Below are 11,814 nucleotides of genomic sequence, written 5' to 3'. Positions count from 1 at the left end.
ATTAATTCTTACATTCTCAAGTACCCCAAAGTAGATTTAAACTTAAAATCTCAAGTTTTATTGCTCTGGGGACCCAGAGATGGGAGTATTGTTAGACTTACTCTGGGAGAGATACAAGCTAGAATTTCCTATGTTTATTGCCCTAAAGAAAATATTAATTCTGACATTCTCAAGTACCCCAAAGTAGATTTAAACTTAAAATCTCAAGATTTATTGTTCTGGGGAACAGATTAAGTAAAACTTGCAACATTCATAAGTACACGAAGAAGATATTAGATTAAAATCACCATTTTTCTGAATCTACAGGTTCCTATAATCAGTGCCCTAAAGAAAACATTAATTTTCTGACATTCTCAAGTACCCCAAAGTAGATTTAAACTTAAAATCTCAAGTTTTATTGCTCTGGGGAACAGATTAAGTAATATTTGCAACATTCATAAGCACTTGAAGAAGATACAAGCTAGAAATCAGCATTTTTCTGAATCTAGAGGTACCTAACTCCTGTGCCCTCAAGAAAACATTAATTTAGACATTCTCAAGTACCCTAAAGTAGATTTAAACTCAAAATCTCAAGTTTTATTGCTCTGGGGAACAGATTAAGTAATATTTGCAACATTCATAAGTACCTGAAGAAGATACAAGAATAAATTCACCATTTAAAGAAATATATTATCAACAAAATAACGAAAACATTTCAATTTCCCTTCAACAAGTATAATAATTGCTGTGTATGTATGGAATATTGATAAAATGTGCAAAATACCCAACTGAATAAGGACACATGCATACATGGATACACGAATAATTCATATACATGAACTGATCCATGAATACTGGTCTCCTGTACTTTCTTGCTTATATAAATACAAGCTGGTATTATTTCATGAACTCAAGATGTCCCCTACTGAATATTTCAGCCATTAACCAGATTCTTTAAGCAAGAATACGCCGTAGGGAGTAGCGCCGTCAGGGCACCTCACGGGGTGCACTGTAGGCACTACTAAAGGTTCTTTGCAGCGTCCCTTCTTAAGGCCCCTAGCTGCAACCCCTTTCATTCCTTTTACTGTACCTCCATTCATATTCTCTTTCTTCCAATTGCACAAGGTTTTCTTCCCGTTACACCTTTCAGACGTTTCTACCTTCAATTTCTCTTCCAGCGCTGAGTGACCTTATAGGTCCCAGAGCTTGGCCTTTGGCCTAAACTCTGTATTCCATTCCATTCAAGCGAGAATAACCCGAGACTATCCTGTCAATCTTGGTAGAAGGAATTCTTCGTCAGGGTCCTCAGATTAAAACGAATTAGAACTTACTTCTGATAAGTTAAGTTAAGTATACCTTAGTTTTACCAGACCACTGAGCTGATTAACAGCTCTCCTAGGGCTGGCCCGAAGGATTAGACTTATTTTACGTGGCTAAGAACCAATTGGTTACTTAGCAACGGGACCTACAGCTTATAGTGGAATCCGAACCACATTATAGCGAGAAATGAATTTCTATCACCAGAAATAAATTCATCAGCCGGTCGGTGGAATTGAACTCCGGCCCATCGAGCGACGGTCTGAAGCTCAACCGACTCAGCCAAGGGAGAGGTACTTACTTCTAATAATGTCATTACCAAAGAATTTTCAGATTGATGATAAATCAGCAATTATTTGTGATCATTTCTTTTCTTCAGTGTTCCAGATTTATGGCCAGAATATAGATATGTTGATACCAACAGCTTTAGAAGAAACTGGGTCTAAACATATGTATTAATTTTGTTAAAAATTTTGCTTTCTGCAATAAGAGAAAGTGCCTTTTCAGGAGCAAATAAAGTGGAATTATTTTTTTTTTTTATCTAATTCGAACACCTGTGACAAAAAGACTTCATATATAATTTTAATATTCATTGAACATCTGTTAGAGGGGTGAATGAAGAAGTACAGTTTATTTTTTTTTTATTGGTGGAGAAAGAGATGAAATGCTTTTATTGGTGCGTTTTATAATGGTTCAGTGTTGGTATATAATGGTCTGTGTATTTAAAGGTACATCTCTCTCTCTCTCTCTCTCTCTCTCTCTCTCTCTCTCTTTATATATATATATATATATATATATATATATATATATATATATATATATATATATATATATATATATATATATAGAGAGAGAGAGAGAGAGAGAGAGAGAGAAGATAGGGGGGGGGAGGTACGACCCCTTATTATGCTATTAATATCGCAACACTGTTCACTATTCCCTCCCTTCCTCTCCAATACCTGGAAGAAGAAGAAGATGAAGACTAAGATAGCCACCAAACGCAAGATCTTGCATCAAAGAAACAAGTCACGTCTCACAGAACGAATCTTTCCTAGTATTGTGGAGTGTTGACATCAGACCAGAGGAATGTTCCCTGAGGTATGCTTGGCTCCTTAAGAGTTGCATTACAGTCAGAACACGACCTTGGGGAAAGGTTGAAGGTTACCTCGGGTTACTCTGAACCTTCTGTCTTGTGTTGTCAAGTCGGAGATATTAACAGTGTCTGCATTATTATGATTATTATTATTATTATTATTATTATTATTATTCAGTAGACGAAACCTATTCTTACAGAACAAGCCCACCAAAGGGGCCATTGACTTGAAAAATTCAAACTTCCAAAGAATATGGTGTTCATTAGGAAGAAGTAAGAGGAAGTAAAGTGAAATACAAAAAGAAGAGTCCTACTTATCCAAAAAAAGAAAAGATAAATAGATAAAAAGATATTTCCATAGGGGCCCCCAGCTATGCAGAAAGTTAAAAAATGTGATTTTTTCTTCATTTCTGCATCATTGAGGTCCTCTACGAAAATAATGTCTTTTCGCAGGGAATTTAAGTTGCCAGGAGTGTATGCATATACACCAAGGGTACCTTTTAATCCTGAGGTAACCTTGGGGTTCACCCACGCTTGTGCAGAAACGGGATTTCCAAAATCCCCTGAGGATACTACTGAGTTCCAGGAACCTGCTTCGAAGCGTTTTGCTCTGTAAGAGTTGCATGACAAAGGGAGCTGGCTGGATTGTGTTTGAAAATAGAGAAATAGTTAGGAAAAGAAGTGTACGAGGAACCAGAGGGATAAAGAAAGAGAATAAGGGAAGGGAAGAGGAGGGAGCAACGTAAAGAAAGACGGGAAAATTAAAAGAAGAGATAAAATGGAGAAAAAGAAAGAGAATCTCTTCCTGTTTCAGGTAAACAGCAAGAGATTCCGCCTTTGACCAAGACTCAGAAAAACCATTAAACCTTTGATATACCTGTACATTTATATTTTCCAGTGTAAATACAGGTAATATATTCTACTGCACGTACATCTATCACGAAATCTTCCCTAGAAAAATACAGAGCATTGGCAAACACTTATAACTTTGTAAGTATGATGCCACCACAAGAAGAATGACTTGTCTAGACTAGCTATTGTTTTTTCCCCTGCTGCAGACCAAACCAGCAACTCTAGGTATCAGACAAAAAAGCCATCATCCCTTCGCCTGGAGGAAGTTCCTCAGCTCTCTCTCTCTCTCTCTCTCTCTCTCTCTCTCTCTCTCTCTCTCTCTCTCTCTCTCTCGATTGCACAGTCATAGCACCCTTAAAAGTCTTTCTCCAGAACCTGTTCAGTTGAGAAAGTTCAAAAAGTTGTAGACTGGACTCGCGTTCGTGGTTCTTGGAAGCACGATAACACCAGATACTTTTTTTTTTTATTTTATCATTTATTGACTACATTTTTGTCATCACTTACTTACAAAATGGTACCTCGTTGGTTAGTAGAGTATTTTCTAAGTTAACCAAATGGTCTCTTGGTTAATGGAGTATCTTGTCCGTTAACCAAGTTATTCTTGGTTAATAAGATACTGACGGCATTAGACATTTGTCTTCGGAGGTGAAACAGGCACGGAATGAATGATTATTAGACTAGGGACCCTTATGCATTTCTTTTTAAACTAATACAGGATGGATAATATGCATGATATTATTGAGAGTAATTGTACAGAAAGTGGTTGTATATACAATTTATTATTTACATTACTGAAGTGAATATAAACTTCTTTGAGTTTTAAAAGACACAATACGAATGATTTCTGTCAAAGAAATAATTCCTCTCTGTATATTGCATCAACATTCAACTATTTGAAAGCTTGGTGAGTTCATACATAGAATTATGAATTAATTCAATATCAACATGCATTCCGAGACAAAGCTGGACTGAAACTGAAGTTACCTACTGAAGTATCTTGAAAATTTCACTTAGAACTTCATAAAATTTATGACTTACATCACTATCAAAACAACCCAAGATACAATGCTGGACTAAATTGATGTTATCTTTGGAAGTATCTTGAAAATCTCACTGAGAACCTCATAAAATTTAAGGATTACATCACTATCAAAATGCATTCTGGTATAAAGGCTAACTGAAACTGAGGCTAACTTCTGAAGTTTCTTGAAAATTTCACTCAGGACCTCATAGAATTTAGGAATTGATTCAATATCAAAATGCATTCAGATACAAAGCTTGTCTCAAACCGAGGTTACCTTCTGAAGTATCTTTGAAATCTTCACTGAGAACCTCATAGAATTTAAGGATTGATTCAATATCAAAATACATTCAGATACAAAGCTTGTCTCAAACCGAGGTTACCTTCTGAAGTGCCTTTGAAATCTTCACCAATCACTTCTCTCAAGACCCCAAAACTAAAATTGAAAATACCTGAAGTCACGTAATATCTAAGCCGAACAACTTATCCTACACTACAAACAGATATACGAAAGTTCCTTTTCTTGAAAACTGGCCCAGTTGCCAAATTAACTCTTCACTTTGTCTCTTCTCAAGAGGAATTTTTCCAGACTCATCACAGGTGCTTCCGAGCAGAGAGAGAGTAGAACTGCTCCTATGCCAGAGATGAACAGTACACCAACAGTTTGCAAGACCTGTGGAATTTTACAAGAGTTTGCTTAGGGGCAACATGTGGAAAAATCACTGTTATCTCTGTGATGTGTAAAAGGTTGTGAAGGCTACGTTTGTCTATCATGATTTTGTATAAAGATTACCAGCTTATTTGTTAAAATTCTTATTGTAAATCCTTCATGTATATATGTATATATATTAATAAATATATTTTGATCTGCAGAAGCTCACTCATTTAACCTACATACTCAATTTTCCAGTAAGGCCAAATTTGACTACAGGGACCTTTATCCTGACAAATCTATTGTGATTCTCTTTGTCTAAACTATGAAAGAGGTACCGGACAGTCAGCTGGTGTTGTGGGGCAGTTTCTATACCCTATCTGCCTCCTCTGTCTACATATAAAACTAGTAGAAGTAGAAAACAGAGCTTAAAATATAAGTAGAACACAGCACCTACCTTGTCCAGGTGTGAGACATTGTGATTCCTTTGGTCCAAGCTACGACTGTTGTACCTGTCAGTCAGCGGGCTTTGTGGGGCAGTTTCTAATCCTTATTCTACCTGCTCTGTCTACATAAAACTAGTAGAGGTAGATAACAGAGCTTAAAGTAGAAATAGAAAAAGGCACCAACCTTGTTCAGGTGTGAGGCACATTGTGATTCAACTGACCTAAGCCATGAGAGTGGTACTTGACAGTTCTCTGGTTCTGTGGTGCAGTTTCTACACCTTACTCTTACCTACATCCTTACTCTGCCTCCTCTATCTACATGAAAATAGTAGAAATAGAACACAAACCTTACACTAGGAGTATAAAACACAGCACCTACCTTGTCCAAGTGTGAGAAATGAGAAGGGTAGAAGAAACAGTAAAGAAAGAGAATGGTCTGGAGTGGAAGAGCCACCAGGAACATACAGTAGGTCAGTCGACTGAGAGGTTGCCAGGAGGGATGGGATAAGAAGCCATTCACAGCACCTGATGAACGAATGAATGGATAAAAGAATGAATAATGAAATTTAGGCTACAAAACGAAGCACTGTGGGACACTTTCAGCCATCATTCAGAGCTCCTCATGCCAGCGAGAAGAGGGAACTGCGGAGTGGTTGGACAACAAGAAAGAATGAGAGATGAAGTACAAGGAGCTGAAGGTGGAACTGGGAGGAAAACCAATGTCTGCAATATGAAGGAATAGTCAGAGAGGTTGGACAACAAAACTGAAGAAAGGAAGCGGGAATAAAGGTAAAGTTAAAGGCTAGATGTGGGTGCAGCTAGGGTTCGAAGGGACGCTGCAAACACCCTCTAGTAATGCCTTAAGTGCACCACTCCAACTCTGAATGGCTGAAAGTGACCCCCAGTTCTTGGTTCGACACCCTAGATTTCATAAAATCAAGTCACATCAAACTGGTATTTAGAATCAAAGTATGAGAAAAGGCTGAAACATTGAAACGAACTCATTTGTCTACCTCCGTATCCGTAATGGCACGCGAAGACTACCCAGGCCAGAGCCAGCCCCCAGGCGAGTCTGTGAAGCGAACCGTAGAAGATGCTGTCTGCCCAGTTGTAACCAGGGTACTGGTTAAACTGGTTATAGTCGTACATGCCGAAGACAACGGCTAACCCGGTCGCCGTTGCCAACAACCACCCGAGGATGACTTGCCACTGGAAGATCAGAAGTTGTTGCTCAGAGATTGCGATCAGTTTTCTGGGGATTTAGATGAGTCTGTGGGGTGATCTGGTTATAAAATTGGAATGCAACCTTATGATTAGTGCGTTAAATGAGCTAAAGGATGTCTCTTCAACCCAAAGCAACCCAGGAGTATTGAAAAACTTTACTTGGGCCAATTTCTAAGCAAGGCACTTGAGTGAGATATAGCAAGTGTCATGGTTAAGTTCAGTCTCCATCTTACTGGATATCTCATTCTGTGCAAATTTGCTAGAAAGGTAGCCCCTATCAGCTGATGCTATCTTTTATGCACTATTGTACCTGCTATTTAAATATAGTTCCATTGCTTTTAAGCACCCTTCCTAATGCTTGATTTCTCTATGTTATTCAGTTACTGTGCTAATTCTTACTGATTTTTCATTATTGCTACAATGCCCTTGACACTCATCTATGCATCATGTACAGTACATCTATGAATGCAGACATTTCTTGTCTGTATACATTTGCTTAATACATAAACTAATCCAATCATGATAATATCCAATCATGGTAATACATGGTCAGTGGAGTTGATGCCCAAGCAATTTAATGTTATCTATATCAAATCCACAGTTGGGATATGCTACAGGACTGTAACAAGGGGCAGGCATACAGGAGCCAAGTCCTGGGTTCTTAGGTAAGGGTGCTCCTGCTAGGATGGCTTAGGTTAGCTTTCGCACTCGTTCGCAAAACCAGTGCAGATTTGCACGACTCGCACTCACCAGTAAAAATCCCTATGACAAGCAGCATAACGAGCAGTTTCCTATCAGTAATTCAGGAGCAGCGATCCTGTCAAAAGTACATTACCGTTTCCAACTTGAGTTTCCTCTTGCTGTCACTCCGGAAAAGGATCCCAAGCACCATCCCGGCCAGGTAAGGCTGCGCTCTGCAATGGGTGGCCTGGTACACCTCCTTTATATATTTGAAGCCCTTTTCCTGGTCCCTGGGTACAGAATGAGAGCATGACTTGTGTGTAGGACAAAGGTTTTTCCACCTGGGGTTCCTGAATCCCCAGGGGTTCACAGGTTGTTTTAAGAGTCATTTCAACATAGTTTCCTAAAGAGCAGGAATAACTGAGTAACTGAGCAACGATTCTATTACACTTGAAAGTACTGACCGGAGGGAACGAGGCATAAATATCAATTCCTCTTCCTAAATCAGATATGTGGTCTGTGCTGAGAACTCAAGACGCTAACGAAAACAGCAGCGTGCACTTACGGTGAACTCATTATACTGGTAGGAGGTAACTTGTCGAGTCCAGTAATGATCCCGGGGATGAAAGTTGAGAAGAACACAACGACGCCCAGCCACACCATACCTGAGAGTACACGCCCATGTGACAAAATATATGCCTGGTTATATTTGCTTTGAAAATGATGTTTATTTTAAACACAGGCTGGTAAACTAATGATTTTCCATGCTTTTCAGTCTAGGCCTACAGGAGGTAAAGTAAAGGAGTGGTGTACAGTGGCAATGCTAGAGTGCAAAGAGATATCCAAAGCTAAACATTAATGGGTAAGAGATATACACTGGAGTCATATTTTAGATTTGGTCATTTTCACAGTCCATCATGAAGGTCTAGGAATTGTATAGCAGTTGAAACTACTGATGAAAATTTTGAAATCGACTGAGCAACTTTTTGAGGGCTGAGCTGGCATATAAAAGGTCTGGAGGTTGACCCCACTTTTGCAGTTCACTTCATGCACCCAGCTGTAGAGGAGTACTGATGTTAAGCTGTGGATCTGTGGCACAGGAGAAAGTTGACCACCCTCCGCAAAAGCACTGTGGCCTAGTGCGTGTACGTGAGATACCTCAGTTATTGTAAGTACCTTTTATCTCTGTAGCCGACTTACTCATTACTCACCTACTTTATTTAGTTTCCTCCTGTCAGCCTGGAACCATTCTCCCCACAAGAACGGAAACAGAATCAAAGGGGCAATGAGGAATAACTGAAAATCAACGGCTGTGTACCAGCAGACGTCCAGACACTGTAACAGAACAAAAGATTTGTTAGATTTAACTGACATCTTTCAATTGACAAACTTTACATAAACTACTCCAAGTATTTGTCCCTATGCCATTAATGCTGTAAGTTTTCAGGGTGACTGTTCCTTATACTGTGAAGATTTGACTATTAGTCTGTGGGTACCACTATGACATTAAATGTTATTTTGATATTATGTAAGCTTGGATGATGCAAGCAGTTCAGTGAATGGTCCACATCCTTTGATCATTTCAGTGAATGCCAACGTTATTAAAACAAGTGGGTAAAATTCAAATATCTAATTTCTGATATATCTCTACATTTCCTAGCTCTGACGATGTGAGCTTACGGCTAGAATTCTGCATTAATCTAAGTCTGGGCTAAATATATGGTCATTTAACTATGAGTGAACTTCACTATGGGTCCCTGTGCCTTAGTTGTTTCAGCTGGTTCTGGGAAATATACTGTTACTTCATTGACCGTAACAGTGAGTCGCCTACTGGGTTAATCAGCTGTAGTCACTTCCAGTCAGCGTGTGTCCAGACTACAGTAAAATGTTATAAGCATACATCAGCAACTCATCTCACACATATCACAAACATGTTGAATACGAGTCAACAACATCTCAGCAGTTCTAATCAGTGCTTCACATGATTATCCAGCATTTGCCAAAGGTTGGTCCCCAACTTATGGTCATCGACTTGTTTGTGATACGCTGAGTTGCTGACATGTTGGCTACATGTGTTCATGACAAGCTTCACTGTAACGTAGAAGCGACTGTAGGGGAAAAAGGCATAGCGGTTAAAATAAGATGGAAATGGGTGTGCTTCTGATCAGGTTAAGCTCACCAACACTGGGGTGCCTTCATTGATGTAGAAGTTTGAGATGAAGAAAGCGTCTCTCCACCAGTACTTCTGGCAGGCGTCTCGTAAGGAATATGGTCCCTTCGCGAAAGAGGCGAAGGGTCCGTAGGCTAAGTACTCGCTGAAAGTGGCCAGAAATCCGCACAGAATTAGGATGGGCACTGCCAACCTGAGAATAAGAAACAGGAACCTGATTTCTCTTGGGATAATTTTAGAAGGACTTGGGTAAAAGAACCTGATTAGTCTTGGGATGCCTCTGGGAAATGGAATCTGATTTGTCTTGGAATGATTTGGGTCATTGAACCTAACATTACCTAGAATACTTTTAGAAGGACCTCTTATAAAAGAATTTGATTTATGCAAGGATACCTTTGGAAGTCCTTGGGAATAAAGGACATGGGATAACAAGACCTTATTTCTCTAAGGATACTTTAAGAGAGAGAGAGAGAGAGAGCAATTTACCTGATATATCTGTGGACGTAGAAGACGAAGAGGTTGATCTTTCCAGTACGTTTCTTTTCCTGTGACAAAAAAGAAAACATAGAATTAAGAATTTTCTGAAATTCTTATTATATATATATATATATATATATATATATATATATATATATATATATATATATATATATATATATATATATATATATATATAAACTACTCACCCTCAGAACGCCGTATGCAACCAAGAGACCACTCATGAAGAAGAAGCTATCTACAGATGGGTATCCATTCAATATGATTTGGGTGAGCCAATGTCCATTGAAAACCTGTTGAGGAAAATAAGTCATTCATGTCAGCAAAACATGTCAGCAACTTGTTGCATACATGTCACAAACAGGTTGAAAACATTTTGGCAATTTGTTGCATGAATGTTACAAACATGTTGATGCTACACATTGGCGACATTTTGTATATATTTCACAAACAGGTTGAAAGCAACACATTGGCAACTTGTTGCATACATGTCACAAACAGTTTGAAAACATGTCAGGAACTTGTTGCATACATGTCACAAACAAGTTCAAAACAACACATTGGGTAACTTGTTGCATACATGTCACAAACAAGTTAAAAATAACACATTGGGTAACTTGCTGCATACATGTCACAAACAGGTTGAAAATATGTCAGTAACTTGGTGCATAAATATCAGACAAGTTGAAACAACACACTGGCAACATTTTGCATGCATATCAGTAACTTGTTGCATACATGTCACAAACAAGTTGAAAACAACACATTGGCAACTTGTTGCATACATGTCACAAACAGGTTGAAAACTAGCTAACGACTGTTAGTGGAGAACAAACCTTTGGCAACTACCAATAAGTCATTGACATGTATTCAACATGTTTGTGGTGTGTTTCTGATAAGTTGAAAACATGCTTATGAAGACATATTGACTTCTGCAATTCTCGTTAAAGTAAAAAATAGAATCACGCGATTCTCTCGTTTGCAATTTTTGTTGTATTAATTAAGCATGGCAAATTTTTATTAATTATTTAGTATGATTAAGTGGTAATTATCTTCAGTGCAACTCAGTTTCATACTTACATCAACGTAGGATAATTTGTCGCCATCTATAAATAAGCTTATCGAGTATTGGTGGCACCAGACGACCCACGTCATTGATAGCACCCTGTTGGTAAGGAATATGCATGTCACTAATAGCATCCAGTTGATGGAGATTTAGATAATTCAGATTTAGATTCTATACCAAAACATAACAAATTATTGAGGCGTCCCACGAATTCCTGAGACGTCCCACAGATTCCTGAGATGTCCCACAGATTCCTGAGACGTCCAACAAATTCCTGAGACGTCCCAAAGATTCATGAGACGTCCCACAAATTCCTGAGACGTCCCAAAGATTCCTGAGACGTCCCACAGGTTTCTGAGACGTCCCACAAATTCCTGAGACGTCCCACAGATTCCTGAGACGTCCCACAAATTCCTGAGGCGTCCCACAGATTCCTGAGACGTCCCACAAATTCCTGAGGAGTCCCACGAATTCCTGAGACGTCCCACAGATTCCTGAGACGTACCACAGATTCCTGAGACGTCCAACAAATTCCTGAGACGTCCCAAAGATTCCTGAGACGTCCCACATATTCCTGAGACGTCCCAAAGATTCCTGAGACGTCCCACAGATTCCTGAGACGTCCCACAAATTCCTGAGACGTCCCACAGATTCCTGAGACGTCCCACAGATTCCTGAGACGTCCCAAAAATTCCTTAGACATCCACAAATTCCTGAGACGTCCCACAAATTCCTGAGACGTCCCACAAATTCCTTAGACGTCCCAAAGATTCCTGAGACATCCCACAGATTCCTGAGACGTCCCACAAACTCCT

General features: G+C 39.1%; 1 protein-coding gene across 1 annotated transcript in view; it reads right to left on the bottom strand.

The window, feature by feature from the left end:
- Positions 1–4,000: 4,000 nt before the first annotated feature.
- Positions 4,001–11,814, bottom strand: part of LOC136830362 (nose resistant to fluoxetine protein 6-like) — a 13,922-nt gene continuing 6,108 nt past the window's right edge. Inside the window, exons 9-18 of the mRNA XM_067089864.1 lie at positions 11,014–11,098; positions 10,122–10,226; positions 9,922–9,980; positions 9,445–9,628; positions 8,477–8,600; positions 7,831–7,930; positions 7,420–7,555; positions 6,374–6,569; positions 5,740–5,885; positions 4,001–4,935 (exon numbers count right to left, since the gene is read on the bottom strand). Coding sequence (XP_066945965.1) covers positions 4,810–4,935; positions 5,740–5,885; positions 6,374–6,569; positions 7,420–7,555; positions 7,831–7,930; positions 8,477–8,600; positions 9,445–9,628; positions 9,922–9,980; positions 10,122–10,226; positions 11,014–11,098 — 1,261 coding nt within the window. The 3' untranslated portion in view covers positions 4,001–4,809. The remainder of the gene's footprint in view (positions 4,936–5,739; positions 5,886–6,373; positions 6,570–7,419; positions 7,556–7,830; positions 7,931–8,476; positions 8,601–9,444; positions 9,629–9,921; positions 9,981–10,121; positions 10,227–11,013; positions 11,099–11,814) is intronic.

This window comes from Macrobrachium rosenbergii, chromosome 46 (assembly GCF_040412425.1).
Source record: "Macrobrachium rosenbergii isolate ZJJX-2024 chromosome 46, ASM4041242v1, whole genome shotgun sequence".
Taxonomy (NCBI): Eukaryota; Metazoa; Arthropoda; class Malacostraca; order Decapoda; family Palaemonidae; genus Macrobrachium; species Macrobrachium rosenbergii.
Note: the sequence above shows the minus strand (reverse complement) of the source record. Positions and strands in the feature narration are given on the sequence as shown.